This window comes from Chrysemys picta, chromosome 5, assembly GCF_011386835.1.
Source record: "Chrysemys picta bellii isolate R12L10 chromosome 5, ASM1138683v2, whole genome shotgun sequence".
NCBI lineage: Eukaryota > Metazoa > Chordata > Testudines > Emydidae > Chrysemys > Chrysemys picta.
The window spans coordinates 11,042,494-11,066,334 of NC_088795.1; the positions used below are offsets into that span (position 1 = coordinate 11,042,494).

General features: G+C 51.5%; 1 protein-coding gene across 14 annotated transcripts in view; it reads right to left on the minus strand.

The window, feature by feature from the left end:
* RBPMS (RNA binding protein, mRNA processing factor) overlaps nt 1-23,841 on the minus strand; it is a 133,918-nt gene that overhangs the window by 30,023 nt on the left and 80,054 nt on the right. For 10 of the 14 annotated variants that reach the window (XR_006175902.2, XR_006175901.2, XR_006175900.2 and 7 more), the window contains exon 6: nt 4,765-4,895. Coding sequence is in view for 10 of the 14 variants with exons in the window: in XM_042856316.2 (XP_042712250.1) it covers nt 4,765-4,895 (131 nt within the window). In the remaining 4 variants the exon portion in view is untranslated. Of the gene's footprint in view, nt 1-2,652; nt 4,896-23,841 lie in introns of those variants that run through there. The other 4 variants (XM_065597448.1, XM_065597449.1, XM_005283974.5 and 1 more) reach the window with 2 other exon arrangements.

Below are 23,841 nucleotides of genomic sequence, written 5' to 3' on the forward strand. Positions count from 1 at the left end.
AGTCACCTGTGGGGCTGAGACCTTGAATGCGTATAAGGCCAGCGGGGACCATTGTGATCATCTGGTCAGACCCCCAGCAAAGCACAAACCCTATGACCCCACCCGGGATTCCTGCATCCAGCCCAGTTAGCGTGTGGTTAAACTGGAGTGGCGCTGTTAGAAAGATACACCCAATGAATGGAGAATCCACCACATGCCAGTGGTTAATCTTCCTGCATTCACCAAATGATGCAGACTCCCATTTCTACCTGAACCACCCAATGCTCCCTCTCATAACAAGCCTGGACTCGCACCGGGGTTGGAAAACACAACGTGCCACCTCCGTGTGGCTCCCTGCCCCAGCCAGGCTCAGAGAAGGGAAGTGTGACTTCCCCAGCCACATGACTTTTATACCCACAGCGTAGCCATTGGGTGCCATCCTGCCACATGTACTCCCAATGAGCAGTGCCTTACTCTGCCGGCATGTCCACAGAAATCAGTGGGGCCGTGCCCAGAGACGGGATTGCTCCGTGGGAGTACGGGTGGCAGAACTGGGTAACTAGAGCTGAGATTTCGCTCCAAGGTTTCAGGGAAGCTCTGATCTGGGTTCTGGTTCAAGCCCAAGGGGACTATGTGGCCCAGTTGCAAGGCCTGTGTCTGCATCCCTGCTGGTTTGATCTGGTTTCGGTGAGCCCCAGCAGACTGGTCACCCACAGGAGCCGCTGGCCAGCTAGACCGTCCGGTGGTCAGCTGAGCACATACAGCCAAGGGACACTCCCCACCAACCAAATCACGTCACCACCATGGCCCTTCCCCTGCACTAGTCCTTGGCTCAGTCCTCCCCCGGTTGAATCAGACTCACGCTTCTCACCCCATGCCATGCTGCACAGTGGGGACAAGAGAAGCCGGGGGACAGGAAAGGTTGTTGCTTGGGCGAGGAGGTTGACAAGAAGGCATGGCCTGCCTGCCTTCTCTCTGCCCCCCCGCCCTGGCATGGACAGCCTTCCTCGGGCCCATTTCTCCTAGCAACGGGGCTGCCTGTGAATGAGCCCCTCCCACCGGTGCTATCTGGGCATTGCTTTCAGGAACGCCCTTGAGCGGACTGAGATGGTCGAGAGGCTCCGGCCGCGCCGCGCCGTTTGGGAGCAGCCAGGCGTGCACAGCCTGCTGGCAGGCCAAGTCCACAGTGAGTGCTCGTCATCCATATTTAATTATTGCTTTTGCTCGTTAATTTTTAACTACAGTACTCCTGCTATCAAGGGCCATTAGGGGTCCCAACTTCAGGGTTCAACAAGCAGAAAAGTGCTTGTGACAGAGCGTACATTACTTGGTGTTTCTGCCTTCCACTTTGCTGGGCTGCGTTAGCCAGCAGACTGCCCCACCGCTGGTTGTGAATAAAACATGGCCCTCCGTTTGGAGTTCATTTTCCTTTTCATCCCTGTCACAGTCACTTTGCCTCACGCTGAAGTTCGTGAGCTCACTTGAGTTCCTGCGTTTCCACGAACTATCTGAATTTCTGTAGGGAACGCCCCTGCATTACCAGCTGGAAGTGCTGGTTCAACGGGTCTCTCTAGCAGGATGCCTGGCGCTGGCAAGCCAGCTGCTTGGACATACGTTGCCAAGGGGGAGGAAATCCAGTGTCAAATGGTTCCACCCCTCCAGGGCCAGGGCCTGCTAAATTACTGAGTCAGCAAGTGACTGGGTCTGTCCTAGGCCCCTGGATCCTGGCCTGTTGGTCCAGTCCAGGCCCCTCTCTTGAGAATCTAGAGGCTAAGTTTAAGCCAGCCTTTCCAAAAGCAAACACTGGGAGCGGCTGGGTGTTGGGGTCTTTTGAAAAACTGGCCCATAATCAACTCATGTATTTAGAGCCTCCCTCCCCAGCTGCCACACGTTAAGCACTGACCCCTGCCCTTCTTGGGAGAGGAAACAAGGAAAGGCCTTGGGTTTTATACCGAGCCTTGCACTGCTGCCCTACATGATAGCCTGGCATGGCTATTTGTCCATCAGTCCCGCCCTTTAACGCACAGCAAGGGAAAAGAACCTTTACAGACCAGAACAGAAACGCATGATCCTATTGGTCCCTTCAGGCCCTAAAATCTCTGAATCTAGCAGTGAGTTTTGTTCTCACTGTCTGGTGGCTTTTCATCCCGGACTGACACGAAACCCCCACTCAACACTTTCAGTCGCAGACAGATCCGCAGCAACAGCGTGACTGGGAATTCTCCCACGTTTACCCTTGATCTAGGTCACCCGTTCTACATTTTCAGCCTCCCTCGCTAGTTGGTAACCCTTGGGCTCAGCTCCCGTGGAAATGCATTCAGCATAAATATTGGAAGGAGGACAATTACCCACAGACGGGGGAGCAGCTACAGCCAGGGATGGATTTACTCGGCATTGCAGAAAGTAGTTCGAGAAGCGCTCTTCCCTCACATGCGTGGCTGACAGGGTACAGGGAACGGTCCTTTCCCGGAAGGGGCTGTGATATCACAGTTGAGTGTGACAGCCCTAAAGACGAGAGGCTGGCTCTAAAATGTCCTCTCTCATTGTGCTCGTGCACTTTCCAAAGGTGGCCTAGTCTATGTCTAACTCCGGTGTCACCCGCTGATGGAGACGGAGGAACAAAAGAATCTGCAGTGACCAGAGCTAGCTATGAAATCTCAAAACTGAACTCACCACAGGCCCAAACTGAGCGGCAGCAAAGTGAACCCTGGCCTAGCTCAGAGGATCAACTTGCAGGTTGGCTTGGTAGTAGGGCACCTCAGTGGCCACAGCTTGCAGGCATGTAACACCCAGCCCTTTGGTTTAGGTAGCAGCACCAGGAAATGCCTACACATCTCTGACGGTCATCTTGGGAGGTGCGGTTCATGGGATCATATGAACAGCTCTTCTTTGGCTGCCTGGTGCTGCCTCAAGTGCTCTGCTCTCTGTGATGTGTTGGGACATAGGGTGGAGGAGAAGGGAGTCACAAACAGCAGTAAGACTTGCCTCTCTCCTGTTGCTTATCTCAGTGTGAACGCTCCTGGGCTGCTGTCCATTCTGCCCCTTAGAAACCCACACTGCTCCATAACATGTTGGAATAGGGTTTCTGCCTGTCCCTCTATGGAATTCACACTGCTTGACTCTCTCTTGGGCTGTAGATTGCTCAAAGTGTAATGTCATGGAAATCACTAGCATCTCCTCCAGCTTAGCTACTCAGATACGCCATGCATGACTACATGCATTTGTATGCAAGATCAGAAGAGCATCAACATATGGCAGGGGGGAGGGATAGCTCAGTGGTTTGAGCATTGGCCTGCTAAACCTAGGGTTGTGGGCTCAGTCCTTGAGGGGGCCATTTAGGGATCTGGGGCAAAAATCTGTCTGGGTCCTGCTTTGAGCAGGGGGTTGGACTAGATAACCTCCTGAGGTCCCTTCCAACCCTGATAATCTATGATTCTATGTGGATTGTTAATGCAGGAAAAGTCCCTCCAGAAGCCAGGCTACTGAGACATGTGCAGTTGCTATCAAGGAGTGATAAAACACGTCTCTGATGGAAGGAGCTCCCCAACTTTGGTAACATCGTGCTGCACACTTGGCCCCTCAGGGGCATGGAAACTCGAAGTGCTTGGTGGTGGTTGCCACTTACATGTAGCTGTCGTCACATGTGGCCAGCTCACAGCAGGGAATCACCTGGCCCCTGGCCCGCAGGAGTCAGCGTCGGAAGGTTTCAAGGACTAAGACTGCAGTCACTAAGGTTTCTGGTAAGTAATTTTTCAGGGCACGATCAAAAGTGAGTTCTTCTGTTCTCTCTTCCATCCTATCATTTAAGAAGCTGGAACCCAACTTATTCAACCCATAGTGCCTGGGAGCCTTATTCAACCCTTGCCTGCACCGTGCCTGGAGTCTCGCCTTTCATTCGGCTGGGATCACCGGAACTCAGAATGTTTCTGGGGCTGTTGCAAATCCTCGTCTCCTTGCTCACATTGCCCTCCTTAGAGCAGAGCGTGGTAGCAGCTGCAAAAATGTACCCCAAGCAGACCCTGGGCACCCCAGACCTAAGCTGGGGGAGAATGACCTATCCCCCCACACTTTTGTCCACAGCCTAGCAGACCTGCCAGGGATGGGACAGGCAAAGGGCCTGAACTCCTCTCAGCAGCGGCGGTGGCTACTGACCTGGAACCACCGGTGGGTGAGGTGGAGGGAGCACTATTAATCAGGCATCATTCACCAGCCAACACCATGCCAGTAACCAATTGCAGCTACAGCACATGGGTCTGTCCACGCAGTGACAGCTGTCCCTGTAGCTCAGGAGTAGATCACCTGCCTTGGAGTCGGGAGCCCTGACATCTAGGCTACAGCACCAAACTCCTGACCTCACAGATGGCCATCTCCAAACACACCCAGCCACGCAAACACACACCACACCGATTGCCTTCCAGAGAATTAGCCGCAAGAGCCAGTTTGGGCTGCACAGTACGTATATCCAGAGGTACATATGTCCAGGGTTCTTCAATACCCGGTAGAGTCTAGAACTGCCTCCTGTGGTCTTTGTGTGAAGGAAAGTGAAAGGATTAAGGAAGAGAGAGGTGTCTGGGATACATCAGGCAGTGTGTGCTATCACCTCGGGAAGCCTGTCCCCACTCGTCCCCTGAGGATGTGTCAGCTTGATTGGGGTGAGATCATTAATCGTCTGGAGGAGTGTCTGTTAGCCGGACAGGGGTTAGTTGGACAGGGTGCGCTGGGGGACCAGCTTCGAAAGGACTGGTGGTAGAGTGAGTGAAGTTGTGGCTGGTTGGTATAAATTACCTGGGCATGCAGTGAAGCGGGATAGGTGAAAGCAGGAGGAGGTAGAGCAGGTGCTAACTCCGCTGGGTACAGAGGGTACGGCGCCCACACTTCAGGGCTACTGGGATAAAGTGCAGGCACTGTGAGCTCATCTGCAAGAAAAGAATAAGGAGAGTTCATGGTTACAAAACAGCAATGTTCAAAACAACCGAACAAGAGAGCTCGCTTCACATCAATCAACTCCTCCGGCAACTGTTACCTAAGCTCAGAGGGAAAAGCCAAAAGACCAGGGGGAAAAACACTGCTCTGGAGGAGGGTCTCGGAGCCCCAGGGATCAGAGCAGGACTGTGTGCTAACGTGACAGGGCAGCGGTGGGAGAGTAGGTGACTGGGATGACGGTATGACAGCTGGCAGAAGAAACTCCCCCTCGGATGGACTTGTACTGCGTGGGGACCAGGGTTCCCGCAACGGGACCGTTTACCTGCCAGAACACTGAGCCCTTTCACAACTGACGGGAGGTGTTTCGCTGTCAGTGTCGCTCCGAGGGGGAGCATTTCCCCTGGGTGGAGACTGTTACCCATAGTTACAGGCTGAGCCATCGACCTGGTTTGCAGGGCCAGGCAGGACCGTGCACCATTTAGTGATGCAAGGCAGCAAGCAGTAAGAGAGACACACAGACTGACTGAGTGCTGACTCTGCCCGGGGCGTGTGTGACAAAGGCACTACAGTGATTGCAATGCACCGTAGGCCAGATCGTTCCTGTGCTGGGGCAGGGAGAGAGGGCCTGGCTCGTGCCCCCCTGCTCAGAGTCTGGGGCCACTGCACCCTCTGCCACAGGCTGGGACACCACTTTGGCCTGCCCTAGGGTGCATCCACACTGGCCTTGCCCCTTCCTGCCCCAGGATGTCCCTCCACTCCACCTTGGGCCTCCTGCGGAGGTGGCACAGAACTGGTTCTGTGCATGGTGCGCAGGCCCCGTGAGCCAGCCTGACGGGGAAAGGGGTGACAGAGCAATGATGGGTCTAGAAGAACTCAAACCATTACAAACACGGGCATTTGCAGAGGGGCCAAGCATGAGTTCTGTTGGCTAGTGGGAAAGGGAAGCTGATGGTGTCGTCGCTTTGGGAGTTAGGACCATCAGCCTGGCTGTGGACACTGCGTGCCCAAACTATGTCCTGATTGTCTGGTCAGAGCCATTTACCAGCTGCCAAAGGTGCACAGCTGGGGCCCGACCACCAAGAGAAATTCTCTGTCCATTATGCCATATGGGAAACAAGGAGAGGCGCAGAAGGCGGCAGATGGGGGACAAGGAGGAGGATGGCTAGGGGGAAATGGCAGCTAGTGGCCATCTGGCCATCTCCCTGTCTCTTTCTAGTATCCTCAATCAATGGGGTCTCTACAGGCAACACTCTCAGTGGGAAGTGTCTACGGGGCACACGGTAGTGCAGCCAGGGAACAAAGGGCAGCAGAGCAGACCCAGATGGTTGGTAGTGCCGCTGTGGCAGAGTTACAAAGGGATCTCACTAAACTGGGTGACTGGGCAACAGAATGGCAGATGAAATTCAGTGTTGATAAAGGCAAAGTAATGTGCATTGGAAAAAAGAATCCCACTGAACATGCAAAATGATGGGGTCTAAATTAGCTGTTACCGCTCAAGAAAAAGATCTTGGCGTCATTGTGGATAGTTCTCTGAAAACTTCTGTTCCATGTGCAGTGATAGTCAAATGTTAGGAGCCATTAGCAAAGGGATACATAATAAAACAGAAAATATAATAATGTGGCTGTATAAACCCATGGTATGCCCACACCTCAAATGCTATGTACAGTCCTGGTCACCCTGTCTCAAAAAAGATGTATTAGAATAGGACCAGCTACAGAGAAGGGCAACAAAAATGATTAAGGGTATGGAACAGCTTCCACATGAGAGATTAAAAAGCCTGGGACTCTTTAGTTTAGAAAAGGGGCGATAGGCTAGAGGTTTATAAAATCATGACTGGTGTGAAGAAAGTGATAAGGAAGTGTTATTTACTCCTGCTCATAACAGAAAAACCAGGAGTCACCCGCTGAACTTAACAGGCAGCAGATTTAAAACAAACATAAGGAATGCACAGTCAACTGTGGCACTCATTGCCAGGGGATGTTGTGAAGGCCAAAACTATAACAGGGTTCAAAAAAGAACTAGATAAGTAGATCCATTAATGGCTATTAGCCAGGATGGGAAGAGACGCAACCCCATTCTCTGGATGGCCCTAAACCTCTGACTGTCAGAAGCTGGGACTAGACAACAGGAGACGGATCACTTGATAAGTGCCGTGGTCAGTTCCATTCCCTCTGGGGCACCTGGCACTGGCGAGTCAGAAGACAGGATACTGGGCTAGATGGACCATTGGTCTGACCCAGTATGGCCGTTCTTATGTTCCCGTGAGAACCCCACGGGTCTGGGTAAGGCATTTCAGTGTTTGTGGTCCCAGATTGGATTGCATTTATTTGTAAAAACACATTCATTTTTTTTCCGTATTTTTCCTTGTGGTTCTTCAGGTGCCCTCACTGTGCATTTCTTAACAAGTTTGGATTTCTTTTAAGTGTACTCTTAACTGTGAATTTTCTGGGTTTAACACACTTGGTTTGGGGGTATTTATAGAATCCCTGTCATTTTTTTACCCTTAAATTACTGATACATAATCTCAACGTAACTCCATTTTAAGGTTTGTTGTTGTTTTTTTAAATTTCCTTAGTTTGGCAAAAATTATTTAAAATGTCCTATGTGAATACTTACATGAGAGACCCAAAGAGCATGCTGCCGTGTGATATTTCTAATGATCTGAAGCTACATAGATGCCCTTAAACCATAGTTGAAATGTTAACTTCTAAGGACAGCTTCCCCGGTACACCAGACCAGCACAAAGCAGCTGGAATGCACCAATCACTTAGGCTGAGTTTATAGCTGCTTTGCATCACTGAAGCAGACATGGCACACTGGTGAAGCCAGCCCTGATTTGCCACTGACCTATTGTTTCGAGGGCTGTGTTAGTGAGACGGCACCATGGGAAGGGGGGCAGGGGCAATCCAGTGCCTGCGTCCAATTGTCTGTGCTTTACAGGCTCCCGCTTTGCTTGTGTCTCAGCGCACAGGGGAGCCGAGGCAGCAGTGCTATGAGAAACCTTTCAGGCGCTGACATCTGGGCCAGGAGGTAGCCACAGAAAAGCAGTTGGGCCAAATAATCTACCAATGAAGATTCTGGATGTACGTCCAGTCTCCATCCTATCCCTGAGTCATTACAGACAACCCAATGCTGAATGCAGATTAGCTGCAGAGGAAGAATGGTGACTGGTTGAATCACCTGTGATGTCAAAATGGCCTCACATAAAAGTTACCTCAGCTATAGGGCCTGTCTGTAGCCTGTATAATGATAGCAATTAGAGACAACTACCACTGATGACTTAGCTCCATTTCTTCCAATATAGCCTATGTGCAAGATCATCATTAACTTTCCCTATAGAGAGAGTTTGAAGAGTATATGTGCTAGTCTGTTGTTAGGATCATTTGGGACAAAGAAAAGTCTGACAGTTGCTACATTGCTTTAGGGGCCCAGTTTTTAATTAATTTTAACTCACATTTGATCCTCCTTAGCTGCGTGAGTGTCGCCAGCCCTAGACCCTCCCGGACATGGGGGCCTTGACTTTCCCCGGCCACAGGGACCTTGCCAGGCTAAGAACCTCCCCAGCCACGGGGGTCTTACCAACCCTAGGCCTTCCCCAGTCACAGGGGCCTTGCCAGCCTCAGACCTTCCCCAGACACGTGAGCCTTGCCAGCCCTAAACCCTCCTCAGCCACAGGAGCATCACCAGCCTTAAACCCGCCCCAGCCATGGGGGCCTCGCCCCCCCCCCGACCTTCCCCAGCCATGTGGGTCTCCCCAGCCCAAGACTCTCCCTCCAGCCGCACGAACCTTGCCAGCCCTAGCCCCTCCTCAGCTGCAAGGGCCTCGCCAGCCCTAGGGAGGTGATAGCTTAGGGTTTTTCTCAGCACTCACAGGGTATTTTAGCTGAGATGTGGCATGGGGAAAGCCTGGGTCCCAAGCCCTCATTGTCCAGTGTGTGCTGGCCTGGCCTGGCAGCTTCCATCACATTTTATGCTCTGCAGGAAGCAGGATCTCTCCAAGGAGTCACAGGAACTGGCCTTCCTCTCGGTCCCGGTCCCAGACCATTTCCAACAGAGGCTCTCTTCGGAGAGAAGTCCTAGGGAACTGCGGGCATGCGGTATTCAGACACAGCAGGTCCTGTCAGGGATGGGAGGGCCAGATCCTCCGCTGGTGTAAATCGGACAGATCATTTGACATCAGTGGAGCTATGCTGATTTACGCCCGCTGAGGAGCATGCCAGGAAGGCTCAGTACAAGCCCCTTTAAGGCTGTTCTGCCCTATTGCATATCTGACAAGAACACCAGCCTTGCAAAACTGCTGCAATTGCTAGATAATTCCCTTGTTTTAGAACCTGCCTGTTCTAATTTACTGTTTTCCTAGGGTTAGTTGTGAGCCTTCAGTTTACTGATCTGTGTAGACTCCACAGGAACGACACAGCTGTGAATGATTTAACAGCATCATAAATTATTTGTGGGGTAACAACCATGGAAGAAGGTGCTTACCCAAAAAGATAAATAACAGTAGGGAAGCTGATACCAGGTTTAAGCTTCTGATTAAATTGTGGGATTTATTACTCCCAGGGCTTGCATTACTTACGCACACTGAACTTTATTGGAGGTTTATTTACAGCTAATGCTTCGGACCGGATTCATTCATGAGGTTTTTTTTCCATAAAAAGAAGCATATTCAATTTTTCTGCCAGCGGCAGCTGATCAGAAACAGCAAGGGAGCGTGGTCCCACTCAGACTACGGTGCTGTTCACTTACTAGTAAATGCTCCCTGATCAGAAACCACAATATTCTTTCAACATAAAAAAAAAAAAAAAGCTTGAAAAAGTGACTTCACTGTTAGCTGCTTTTTTGTGGTCCCAGTGCAGTGTAACCGGCAGCAACGGATGCGCTGCTGTCCCAGGAGTAACATGGGATGCTGCCCATACTTTGCCTGTTTCCTGGATGGACAGAGCACTTTCCTCTCCAGAACTTTTCATGGACACTAAGGGCATAGGTTCCAGTGCTTAGCACCCACACTGGGACCAGGTTTTCCAAAGAGCTCAGTACCCAGAAGCTCCACTGTGATAGATACGGACAAATTCTCAGCAGACCTCCGCGTGTTGGGAGCCAAGCTCTTCGGCCAATCTGGCCCTGAGTGTGCGTGCTGAATATTTCTGAAAATCTGGTCCTAAGTGCAAATAACGACTTGACTGTCTCATTGTTTGCGTGTGCTCCCCCGTCTGCCTGTATCCACCTGCTGTCTCTGGTCTTATACTTTGATTGTAAACTCCTTGGGGCACAGTCTGCCTTTCTGTTTTGTGTTTGGGGGAGACGGATAGCTCAGTGGGTTGAGCATTGGCCTCCTAAACCCAGGGTTGTGAGTTCAATCCTTGAGGGGGCCATTTAGGGATGAGGGGGCAAAAATTGGGGCTTGGTCCTGCTTTGAGCAGGGGGTTGGACTAGATGATCTCCTAAGATCCCTTCCAACCCTGATACGCTATGATTCTATGTACAGCCTGGTCTGCACCTGAAGCTTCTAGACACGACCACTAAATAAGAAGTGAGATGACTGTATCATAGGCCTTGGCTACACTTACCCGCTAGTTCGACGGCTGGAAATCGAACTTCTGGGTTCGACTTATCGCGTCTAGTCTGGACGCGATAAGTCGAACCCGGAAGTGCTCGCCGTCGACTGCGGTACTCCAGCTCGGCGAGAGGAGTACCGCGGAGTCGACGGGGGAGCCTGCCTGCCGAGTGTGGACCAAGGTAAGTTCGAACTAAGGTACTTCGACTTCAGCTACGTTATTCACGTAGCTGAAGTTGCGTACCTTAGTTCGAATTAGGGGGGTAGTGTAGACCAAGCCATAGTGTCTACCTACAAGGAGGCAGAGTGGACATTGTGCAGGCTGCCTTAACGCCGGCATTTCCAGATTCTCAAGTGTTTCTTTTGCTAGCCTTGTGTAGGCTGCTCTACCGAACGTTTTATACACGCACACATGTATACGCACACGTAGACTGAATTACATCTAACGATACTGCTGGAGAGGGTTCCGAGACAGAGGGAGATGAACATCTCGCGTACATGGGCTGAGTCAGAAACAACAACTCTGAACCAGCAAAGGCAGAAAGCGATGAGAAATTCCAGGCTCATTTTTTTTAAATTAAAAAAAAAACAAAAACCATCAAAAAGGACAAACAACCAAGTGTCTGAGTTCAGAGACATGCCCAGACTCTTTGCAGCGAGCTGCCCGCTTCCCTGCATTTACCACCAGCACAGCCGCAATGGGATGATGTTACAAACCGATCGCTTTTGGAAGCTCTCCCCTTCAGCCAATGGGTGACGATACTCCCCTTGGTAGCACCTTCCCCTCGCACACCCAAAGCAGCCCCCGCACTCAGCTCTCAGAAGAGAACGTGCACAGCTTTGTTGGCATGTTACCCGTGGCCCCCGTCCTTGGGTATCAGCCTGGCAGTGAGGTCAGTGCAGCCCTCCGAGGTGGTTACTGCAGGCAAAGCTGCAAGTGCACCGTGTGGCTGGTAACGGCTTTGGTTGGGCTTCACTTCTGGGTGAACCAAACATCCCTTTGAAAGACAAATCCTGAAGGGTCGTTGTAAGACTGATTGGCTTGACAATGGCCTTTTAGCAACCAACAAGGTTTGAAAACGCTGGATAGAGAGACCCCCTTCGTTCAAAGCCTTCTAGCTTTCCCCACGCTGACCCCCTGCTCTCCAACTCACCCCTTCCACCAGTTTGTGCTATCTGAACCGTGGTGCGAACAAGCGGCTGTTCCATCCTCATTCCTCCACTAGAAATCACTGATACCCTGTGACCTTCATCATCACAATTGCCAAGCCTTGCACAGCTCCCTGCCTGACCCTGTATGCAAATTAGTTGATGAGTTAATTTGCAAATACTTTGCATATTACACTAAACTTCAGCTTAACCTTGTTTTGAAGAGATGTGGATTTACTGTTGATGAACGATGTTGCTTTGCCAGTTCGGGTCACTGCAGTTCTCTGTTCAACTAGAGGGCTGTTCCCCCACACGCTGCTCTGCCAACCTGCCCAACTCTGATCTGTTGGGGTCATCCTCCATGGCCCAGGCAGTTCTTGGCCTCTCTCATGAGCCTTCCTATGCTGAGCGCTGAGTTTGTGATGTGAGAGCTGGAATTGGGGCCCACCAAACTCAGCTCATCTAGGGGCCACCAGCCACCCATCAGACAGGCATGACTTTTAATTACTGCTGAGCTGGGCTGGTGAGCCACAAGTGGAAGGGTGTGTTATTTGAGTAATTCAGTACGAAGGGTGGGCCGGAAATAAGGTAAGGGACCACTGACTGGTGCAGATAAAAAGTGAACGCCATCCATCCTCTGCACCGAATGAGGCAGGGGAAAAACAGTGTGTGCTAACGTAATTACAGACAGTATCATAATGCCTAAGTACCCGGGAGCCGGGCAGAGGTTGCCTGGGCTGCCTTGATTCTCGCTTTTCCTAGCTCTGGGGTGTCAACTTTGCAACCTTAATGGATGCAACATATAGACACTGAACAAGCAGACATCTCCTGCTGCTTGGGTTCCATCATACCACATGGTAACTGCTATGAAGATGACATTGACAAGTGGATAGCTACTGCCGGCAAAATGTTTGCATGCCTCAATAAAAACGGTTTGAACCATACATCAGAGTACATGACAGCTAACCCCAGATTATACACAATGCTCATTGTACCCCCATTACTTTACAGTTGTGAAACATTGTTACTGACAAAGCATGTGGAGCAAAAGCTGCAGACATTTGAACAGCACCATGTCCTAATGTTGACAAGTCTAGATAGACTAAGAAAGGACAACAGCCCTAGAAGACTGAAAGTGCCGTGGGTGACTACAGTCGCCAAAAGATACCAACTGCAATTGTTTGCCCATGTTGCTAGAATGACCCTCTACCAACGGCCTAAATTACTCTCTATGGAAGAATGAATGGAGAGTGAGGCTGTAGGGTATCCACAGAGACAGTGGATAACAGTATATAAAACCATCCAGGCAAGTCCCCAAAAGGCGCAAAAGGTGGTTCACAACAGACATGGATGGAATCTGCTCATAACCTCAACCCTACCCATACCTGGCCTGGAGGCTGTTATCTTCTATGCGTGGACTGCCCCTGGAGAAAGGCACAATGTGATCTAAGAGTCAGAGAAATCCCCCTTCCCGAGAGACGGGAGCTCCATTGGTGGGCGAAGCTCTTCCATTGACATAGCACTGTCTACGCGGGGGATTAGGTCGGTGTAGTATGTCGCTCAGGGCTGTGGATTTGTCACACCTCTGAGTGACGTAGTTATATCAATATAAAAGTCTGTAGTGTAGATCTGTCCTTAGTTAATTCAATGGCAAAAAACGATATTAATGCCGAGTTCAGGTTGCTTGGTGGTAGGTCGTTCCCTTGCAGACCGCTGAGGTTATACTTAGTGTTCTGTAAAAATTCCACACCCGTGAGCGACCTAACCCTGAGTGCGGACAGTGCTGTGTCGAAGGGAGAGCTTCTCCCACCGACACAGCTACTGCCTCTCGGGGAGGTGGATTAACTCCGTTGACAGGAGAGCTCTCTCCTGTCGGCGTAGAGCATCTTCATTAAAGTGCTACAGCAGTGCAGCCTTGCCCTGAGCTGAGCAAAACACAAACTTCTGGACACCAGGAAATGCAGAGTTAAGGTTGCCCATCCAACCTTAACTCTGCCCTCTTTCCGCACTGCCCCGCTACGCCCCGTTGACACAAACATCTTTACTCTGCCAGCCCCACAGTTCAATGGCCAGTTAGCAACTCTGGCAGTGCACGTATCACTTTTCCCTCAGCAGTCAATGTACCTGCGCTGTGAGTTCCAAACCTGCGCGCTCTGTGTCTTTGGAAACACCACATCTGCCCAAAGATCAGGGAGTAGCCACTCTCCCCACTCCCGCCCCAACTTCCCCAGGGGCTAATAAAATACAAAAGGTCCCAAACAACCAATCCAAGGCTTGCCTACCACCCATCTGCATTGCCCACCCCTTTACAGCCACAGCATCTCTCCCTGTCTGCCCCATCCGTATCTGCCCCCCACAAAGTCCTCTGTCTCCAAGAATGTTGGTTGGACAGGCTGCTGACTATTCTACCATGTCCAGGGTCAATACAGTATATTGTTACAGAGACAACTTGTAGCAAGCAAACATGAATTATTACATGTTTATTGCACAGGTGAACAACTGACACCATTTTGACCTATATCACAGCGACAGTTTAAGCTCTAGATCTCAGCAAAAAAACACTTAGAAACTTTTCTGAAAAGCAGCTATGTTTTCAGGGCTTAGCTATCTGGAGCCCTGGCTCAAATGCTATCGAACGTGGCTTGCTAACCCTACTCTGCACTCCCACGAGGCATAGCAAATTCCAAGACAATCAGTGCAAGCGTGCACATTTTAGAGCATTGTCCTTTAAACAGGAAGGAGGGAAAGGGCTTCTCTCCACACCCATCGCAGCAGCTGAATGAGAACACCCCATGCAGGCGGATACACCCTGAAACATGTGAACTGCTCCATTCATCTCGGGGGGGTTCCCATCCCCCGCCTGAGTGTCTTAGAGCCTCTGCTATGCATGGGACATGCCGGTTCCACACCCAAAGGGGCAGGATTTCCCCAGATCCTGGCTCAAATGGAGAGACAGGGAGGGGGTCCAACTCCTGGCATGTGAGAGGGGTCAGACCCTCCCCCCCCCAGGGGCATATCCCAGCTCATACGAGGGGGCATGGACACCCCAAGAAGAGCAAAAGTCCCCCCCCCCGATCTGGGCATCCACATGGGAGGGAAGATTGAGGGGCTAACAGTTGTGCCTGCCCCTAATCTTCCCCAGACTACTCACCCTCATGTTTCCCTTCCCACTGTCCCGCCCCCTCCACTTACCCTAACCCCATAGCCTTCCTCACCTGAACCCCAACCCCTTGCTCCCCTTCCACCCATCCCCCTCCCCAGCCCCCGCCTCTTGCCGCAGCCCTGAACCCCTCTCCCTCTATTCCCCCCACTCGTCCGCCACCTAATCATGCCTCCCCTTCCAGGAACCATTCACACGTCTAATCTTCCCCCCCAGTTTCTGATTACATTCCCTCAAAACAAAATTGCCACTCATGACCCAGGTCCACACTACAGACCTATATCGATAGCAATTATGTCGCTCTGGGGGGATGGATTCTTCACCCCTCTGCGTGACGGAGCTATACTGACCTAACCCCCGTGTAGACAGCGCTATGTGAGCAGGGGAAGCGCTCCTGCCCCTTCTGGGGAGGTGGATTAATCACGCCGATGGGCGAGCGCTCTCCTGTCCGTGTAGAGCAGCTCCATTAAATGCGGTGTTGTAAGTGTAGACCTGCCCTCACACGGCTGCACACTTAACACGCTGCAGCAGTTCCCCCCGCCCCCACTCCCCTGGTAGTGCTGCGGGGTACATACTACATACACTGGCGAGGCGTTCGCCCATCGGCCCAGGTAATCCACTTCCCCGCAAGGCGGTAGCTAGGTCAATGGAGCTATTCTTCCGGCCACCCAGTGCTGGCTACACGGGGACGTTTTCATACACCTGACCAACGCGGTTAAACTGACTTAATTTTCCAGTGTAGACCAGGACACAAATTGTAGCAATCTCCAGCCACTTAATCCCAAACTCCTTTGGTCTAAGGTGGAGGCTTATGATTAACGTGTCCTTAGTTATGTTAACTGAAGGGTGAGTTCGCTGCCACCAAGGGGGAGTTCGCAGTCATCAAACGCAATACGGGCTGTGATTCGTCCAGTCATTAGCACTGCCCAGTTTAACAGTGCCAGGCGGCAGAAGGAAACCTTTGGGGGGGCCCTATAATTCAGGAACCCCCTAGGTCAAATGACCCCAAATTTGGATCACTAACACTACAACCTGCCACAAGGCATAGTAAATTTCAAAGCAATACGAGTAACCATTTGGATTTTAGAGCACTTAGAAGAGTTGAGTTTTAAAGCCTGTAAAATGGCAGGAATGGAAGACTCTCGCTGTTTTTCTGTATTGGCGCATGCGCAGGGTAAAAATGTCCATTTTCTGACATATTGTTCACCATTTGGGTCCCACAAAAATGTAGTGGATACCAGGCACTATTGTGGGCAAAACTCAACAGATCGAGACCATTTTTACCTGCATCACAGCAATAGTTTGATCGCTAGCTCTGGACAAGAAAAATCCCCACCTAGAAATGGGTTTTAAAAAAGAGGTATTATTTCTGGGCTTACGTCTCCGGAACCCCTGGCTCAAATAAGTCCAAATTTGGGTCACTAGCCCACCCCCATACCCATCTGAGTCACACCACATTTCAAAGGAATCCAATTAAGCAGGTCGATTTTAGACGGTATAGAAAGACCGAGCTTTAAACGGATGTTTTGATGCAACCTTAATTATAGTGGTGCTGGTGCACCACTAGAATGTTGTACGGTAGTGTTTCTTTCGCACTGTAGATCTGTAGCGTCCACAGCAGAGATGTTCACACTTGGCAGGGCTGCATCATGTCTATAGCTTTAAGAGCAGCCTGTGTTTTAATTGCCTAGTTTCGGGAACGTGGACGTGTGAGAGCACTTTGGGCTGGTTCCCTTACGCCAGGTAATATGAAAACACACCAGCATTTCTAGCAGACAGTGACTACTGTGATTATTGCAAGTAGCATTATGCCATAATTGCAGCCCTGTGTATCTGGAATCCGAACCTCCATGTACAACTTTCTCCAGTGAACAGTCTTGTTTATGCTTCGGCTCCACGTGACCGGCGCTGAGCTACGATGCCTGTGCACTTGGCCTGTGGTTACCCTTCTGTCCACATGCACTGTGATAATCAAAGAGTGCCTGACTGCAACCTTCAGCCACTCTAATGAGTAAAAAGCATGTGTGTGCGGGGGTGGATGGATGGGGCCAGGGCCTGACTGGTAGTTGGAAAAGAGACATGGGTGAGGTCACACTAAAGCAGGATCCAGGAAGCAGCAGCGGTGTGGAGGAAGCAGGTGGGCCAGTGAGCAGAAAGTCAGCAGCCAGCTGCCACCGGGAAGCGAGAGCATACAGGGGAGGGGGCACCTCTGGGGGACGTGGATCAGGATCCGCCCTTTGGGAAACACTGCGCTACAGAACAAATGTTCCCGGGATCCTTGAGAGCTGCAATGTGTGAGCTGCTCTTTGGGCTTGGCAGGAAAGCGACGTCGTTTCGTTTCAATCAGAGTGACCGCCACCTTCTCTCTTCACCTCTCCACTTCTGCTGCCCTTTCCCTCCTAGGCGCAGCTGCTCACCTGCATAAATATCTCACTCTGCTAAAAAGGAAGCAGCTGACAATTTATGTCTCGCCCCAAGGTGACTAGGTCCTCGGCAGACAGAGTGTAGCTGGTTCGTGGCTGGAGGAACAGCCCCCCTCAGTTGGTGTACCGGAGAGTGCCTGCTTTAATGCATGTTTTAGCTCCTCCACGCTCCCCACCGGCAGGGTGACCTGATTTCATTTCCCCTGCCATTTACAAGGCTGGTGTGTGCACTCACAGCCATTGCACTGGCATTTCTAAAATGTCTCTTGCATTTTTCATGCACACCCCACTTATAAGAACGCTCCAGTTCTGTGAACAACTCCCCAGAGTAGCAGCCTCGGACTGGAGTTTTCAGGAGGCGGTGTTTTCATGTATTTAATTAGGGCTGGATTGTCCCACGCCTGGCCACTCTGCAGCTCAGGAGAGCAGAGTCTGCTGTGGGCTCCATAACCCCACTGCCTGTGAGCAAGTGGGCAGGGAAATGCACGAGTGGGCGGATGCATAGCTCTGCATCCCCCCTCACCACGTGCTAGCCGGCAGAGCTTGCTGGGTGTGCCGGGGAAATAGAGTATACCCATGAAAGAATGAGGAATCTTTCTCCCTGCCCTCTGACCAGAGGGGCTCAGGGATAGAATTGTTCTATGACCCAGCTGCGGCTTGGAGCCCCCCCAGGGCAGCACAGCTGCACTGAAAGCTCAGTCCAGCCCTTTAAGAACATAGGCTCATAAAGAAGTGATGAAAATTGATGCTGTCCAAGAGTTTAGGAGCCGCTTCTGAGTGCCTGCAAACATCTTCCTCCTCGAGCCATGCTAGGGAGGAAGATCACAGAAAAAGTGTCTCACCGGCATGACCCTAGTGAGCTCTGGGCACCGGCCCTTTGTTAGAATGTGGTTGCAGGGTTGTCGTTATTGTTGAGAGTTTCCAAGGCACGCAGGGCAGCTAGGTGCCCGGCCGCCTTTGGATGTCACTGGGTGTTGGGTCCCATTGGTGCCTTTGATTAGCACAAGGCCTGGGAGAGAGCGTGAGGAGAAGTGCTGACTGGGCCATCGAGCTGCCGCTGGTAGTGGCGTAAAGGGCAGAGTCCACCTTGGGAGCAGGTTGGGTAGAACAGGGGCCAGCTGCGGAGGGCTTTGTCAGGCAGGGCAGGAAGTGGGGTTTGAGGTGGTGGAGGAGGGAGCCAATGGAGGGACTCAAAGGGTGTGATGTAGTCAGAAGGCAGGTTAGGCGAGGGTGAGTGAGACGCCAGAGAGGAGTTCAGCAGCGAGATTATCAGAGCTTGGACCAGAGTGTTGGCCAGGAGGGCAGGGGGGAAGGTCTAATCTCAGAGGGGCTGTGCCTGGAGAAGCAGCGGGATCTAGCATAGCCAGGCTGTGCTGGTCAAAGGAGAGGGCTGAGTCAGAGATAACGCTATGGTTGTGGGTTATCTCTGGGTGCAGTTGATGCTACTGACATCAGGATCAGACAGGATGTGTGATGGGAGGCTTCAAGGGAAGGATCCGGAGCTTGGTTTGGCCATGTTTAAGTTTCGGTGATGACTGGACACCCAAGAGGAGATGTCAGAGAGAGAGGCCCAGGGTTTGGTTGGGATGGAGGGCCCCACACAGAGAGGTAGATCTGTGAGCTGTCGGCATAGAGCTGATTGTGAGAGCCATGGCCGAGGCTGAGAACCCACAGAAAGGCATAGAGAGAAGAGGTGAGGGCTGAGGATGGGGGTCAGAGGGACCCCCGACAAGAGAGGAGAGGAGGGAGAGGAGGAGGGCCCATCAAACCAGCCCCTGAATGAGCAACATGAGAGGCAGGAAGAGAACCAGAAAATTGCTTATTTCCCTAAAACTATTGTATAACTGGAGGGTTTTACTATATTTGAACAGGCTACTAGAGATGGTGGTAGTGGGGGGGTATCGGACCTACCCAGGTCTCATACCCACCAATTTCCTGTTACTTCACTTTGTCACAGAACACACAACATCATTCACAGACAATATTAATAGGTGCACTGACAATGGTATATTCCTACATACACAGCAATCACTGTTTCATACCAGGCTGCCAAAGAGCAAGGCCAGGTAGAGCATACAACAACAACATACACTACTCTGGCTCACTACTAAAATGGTCTTTCAAACCCTCCCTGAGCTGCATAGCTCCACACTGAGCTCTTCTAATAGCTTTTGTATCTGCCTGTGCAAATTCAGCAGACAGCTGCTCCACCTCCTTCCTCTACCCTTTGTTTCACAGATAGTATGCAGGACACAGCAGGCAGCTATAACCACTGGCTTATTTTTCTCACTGAGATCCAATCTTGTAAGTAAACAGCACCAGCGACCCTTCAAATGACCAAATGCACATTCAATGTCATTCTACACCTGCTGAGTCTATAGTTGAAGCTCTCCTTGGTGCTGTCAAGATGGGTGATGTATGGCTTCATGAGCCAAGGGAGTAAGGGGTAGGCTGGGTCTCCCAGGATCAGTATTGGCATTTCAACATTTCCAATGGTAATCTGCCAGTCAGGAAAGGAAGTCCCTGCTTGCAGCTTTCTGAACAGTTCTGTGTTATTAAAGATATGAGTGTCATGCACCTTCCCTGACCAGCCCACATTGATGTTGGTAAAGTGTCTCCGGTGATCCACCAGCGCTTGCATTACCATAGAAGAGTAGCCATTTCTGTTGATATACTGTGTGGGAAGGTTGTCTGGTGCAAAAATAGGGATGTGTGTGCCATCCTTTGCCTCGCTGCAGTTTGGGAATCCCATTGTTGCAAAACCACCCACTGTGTCCTGCACACTGCCAAAAGTCACACTCCTGCGTAGCAGGAGACAATTAACGGCCCTGCACACTTGCATGAGAATGGCCCCGGCAGTGGATTTCTTGACTCCAAATTGATTCCCAACTGACTGGTAGCAATCTGGCTTTGCAAGTTTCCATGGTGCAATCGCCACTCTCTTCTCAACTGTCAGTGCGGCTCTCATTCTGGGTCCCTGCACCGAAGGGCTTGGGGTGAGTTCGGCACACAGATCCAGGAATGTGGTCTTGCACATCCAAAAGTTCTGCTCATCATCCCAAACCTGCATGACAATGTGATCCCACCAGTCCGTGCTTGTTTCTCAGGCCCAGAACCCGCGCTCCACCATCTCCAGCTGCTCTGTGAACTCCACCAACAACCTTGAATTGTTTTTCTCTCTATGTCTCACAGCAGTGTAGCCTCCAAGGAATCGTAATGTTCCCTCTTGCAGCTCTGCAAATACTGCAGGATCACATGCTTGCAACACTCATGACAATAGTGCAGAGCTGGGGCAGTCTCCATGCTTCTGTCAGAGATGGTGGACAGCAAGGAGAGCCACGCAGGTTTGTGCAGATTTTGAAAAGAAGGCATGAAATATTATGGGATGCAGAGACAAATTATGGGATGGAGAACACTGCATTATGGGAAGTCATCCCTGGACAACTTGTTTCGGCCCCATCAGGCATTGCAAAAACTTCCCAAAACACCCTGCAGTTGATGGTGGCAAGCTGCGCAGTGGGATTCCTACCCATGGTGCGGCGCACTGCACTCCAAGTGAGGATGCGCACGGCTGATACGAGGAACAAAGTGTGCCCATGCACAAGTGATGGAATAACTGCGGCGGCTCTAGTCCAACATCGGCATAATTTTGTAGTGTAGGCATGGCCAGAAGGCGAACGTTGTTTTGCATAAGTAGTTAACACCATAGGCGCCAACTCCGTGGGTGCTCCGGGGCTGGAGCACCCATGGGGAAAAAATGGTGGGTGCTGAGCACCCACTGGCAACCCTCATCGGCTCCCCCGCCAGTGCTTCCCGCCTGCTGGCAGGCCCCGCAGATCAGCGCCTCCCCCTCCCTCCCCACGCTGCTTAGCTTTTTCGCGGCATTCACGAGGCTCTGAGGGGAGGTGGGAGGAGCGATGACAGAACTGGGTGGGAAGAGGCGGGGTGGGGTGGAGCAGGGGCAGGAAGAGGCGGGGCGGAGGCTGGAAGAGGCAGAGTGGCGGCAGGGCCTGGGACAGAGCTGGGGGTCAGGCACCCCCCAGCACTTTGGAAAGTTGGCGCCTGTGGTTAACGCACATTTCAAGGGACCATTCAAGGTGAAGTGGGCCGCTAACTCCCCTCCAGTCATAGGGAGGAAAGGAAGGTAGGAGGTGGAGGAAGCTGCTGGAGAGAAGGTTGTTAGTGGGTTGTTGTAATAAGCCATAATTTCAGTATCTCTAGTCAGTCCATGATTTTTAGTGTCTAGCAAAGTTATGACTAGGAGTGTGATTTGTTATCGATGTTATACCAGTGCAACCCCTTGTGCGCTATCCTGGTACATCTCATTCCCTTCCCAAACTGGAATAAGCTGTACTGGTGTCAGTGCCTTTAACCCAGGAGACGTGCACCCATGCTAGGGATATTTGGTCACTTCAACTATACCCCTACCATTAATGTTGCAAAACTTTCTAGGGTAGACAAGCTCTAAGAAACTTCTCCCCCACCTGAGTTCCAGACTGACAGCCTGAGGCTAGGTAGCCTTCGCCACTCACTGCAGTTCAGCCAATTCCCTCCTCCTGCTCCTCTTCCTCACTCCAGGCTGGGGTTGGGGGAAAACAAACTTTCTCCTCAGTTGACAGTTTGTGTTTCAGTCAGGGCCGAGAGGCCCAGCCCTCATGCACAATGAGGAGAGGAAGGCTGGGACCATGCTGGCCTGCAGCTTGAGAGACTTTGGTTCAGTTCTTTGCCCTGTCACAGATCTCTATGCGACCCTAGGCAAATCCCTGTGTCTCTCTGTGCCTCAGTTCCCCATCCGTCCTGTGGGGATCACAGCACTGCCTTGCCTCACAGGAGGATGCATCCATTAAAGATTGTGAGGAACTCAGGCACTCTGATGATGGAGTGGGAAAATACCACAGATAGATAGTTGTGCTACAGACAGTGGCAGTGCCAGCCTCTTCCAGATGTGGCTGAGGTGGGCCATACAGAAATTTGGCCGGCAGAGCCCTCAAGGAGCAGCGACTGCAGGGGGCACGGCCCAGGAGCCTAGGCCAGAGAGGATCAGTCCAGGCTGCTGTGGGGAGCCCCAGACCATCCATTTGCCCTGGACCACGTGCTCTGGCAAGTGGGGACACGGGCCAGGGGCTGCTCTCGGGCCTCCCGGCCTCCTGCCCAAGCTTACTTCTCTGATGCTGCTGGAGCTGGGCGCCCGGCCAGGAGCCACCACTCTGTGCTCTGCCTTCAGAGCTGGGCAGCCGGAGAGCAGCAGCTGCTATGGGTGGGCTATGGGGTGTGTGGGGCTAATGCAAATTTTGGGATGGCTATAGCCCCCACAAGCCCTCTTCCCCCACCCCCTCAGCGCTGCCCCTGGCTGCAGATCTCTGAGCGCTGCAGCAGCCTGCAAAATATGAGCCATTTGCCTTAACTATCCAGTAATCGGAACAACTGGATGTAGATTTGATTGGCTTCCCCTGCTTCCCCCTTCAGCTGCTCCTCCGGCCTGGTGGGGGCTGCCCACTGCCCATCCCCCTCCCTTCTTTAGCAATGGCCCTGAAAGTTTCACTGCACCTTTGTCCCTTGTCTTGTTCCAAACCATTTTCCCTCTCTCACCCCAAGCCAAAACAGCCGAAACAGTCAACAGCAATAACCTCCCCCCACAGAAACCAAAGCCTGCTCGGGAAGCCTTTGAATGACACAGGAGATGAAGAGTTTACGCTGTTGACTTTAAAGTAAGATAAACAGTGAAAACTTGGCAAGTGCTAACATAAACAACTCCCTCTCCCGCCACTCATTCCTAAGGCCAGAGCTCATTGCAAGGGGAAAGCGCACGCCAAATAGGGCACCCTAACCTTTCCCAAAGGGGCTTTAGCTTGACTCAGAGCCGAGGGACTCCGGCTATCCGGTGGGAGGGAATGGAATACAAAACGGGCTGAAAATACTTGCCAAGCGTTGTCTCTCCTGGTGAATGAGGCATGACTCGGCCCACCACGGTGCTTTCTTCCCTTTCCATCAAAATCATAGCATGGGGAGAAAACAAAGGGTTGGGTGGTTCCACCAGCAAGAGGCCAAGGTGCCATCTAGGCCCCACTTATGTCCTCCCTGCAGGGCCTGTGCGGCTCTCTGCACAGAGGGAAGTTCACTATAAACGAGCTACAAAGGAACCTGTGAAAATGTCTTCCTGGCATCTGTGCTAGCCGTGACACTGTTCTCCACACTGATCCAGTAGCAGGTCATTTCCTACATCAGGGCTACATGAGAGGCGCTGGGCTGTGTCTAACATCGACACAGTTTGGACCCATTGAATTTGGGGATTTTTGACTGGAGCCAGGACATGGGCCCTACAAGATGCTCTGTTGTAATCTCTCGCTAGCTCAAACGTGGCTGAGTTGATTATGACGCATTGCATCACTCTTGGAATTTGTTTACACGGTTTGAGGAAATGAAAATGAGTGATCCCAATTCTGCACATGCTCTTGATAAAATGTGGGTTAAAAACAACCATAAAACTGTCACTGAAACTTTTGTGAAAAAGGGCAGATGGTTCTATTCTGAAACCTGCCACGCAGGTTTGGAACACTGAAATTCTTTCCATTTACCAGCCAGCTCTCCGGACAGCACCACTCACTGCTGCTGACGTTTGGTTACACTCGGACGCAGTTCGTGTTCGAACCTG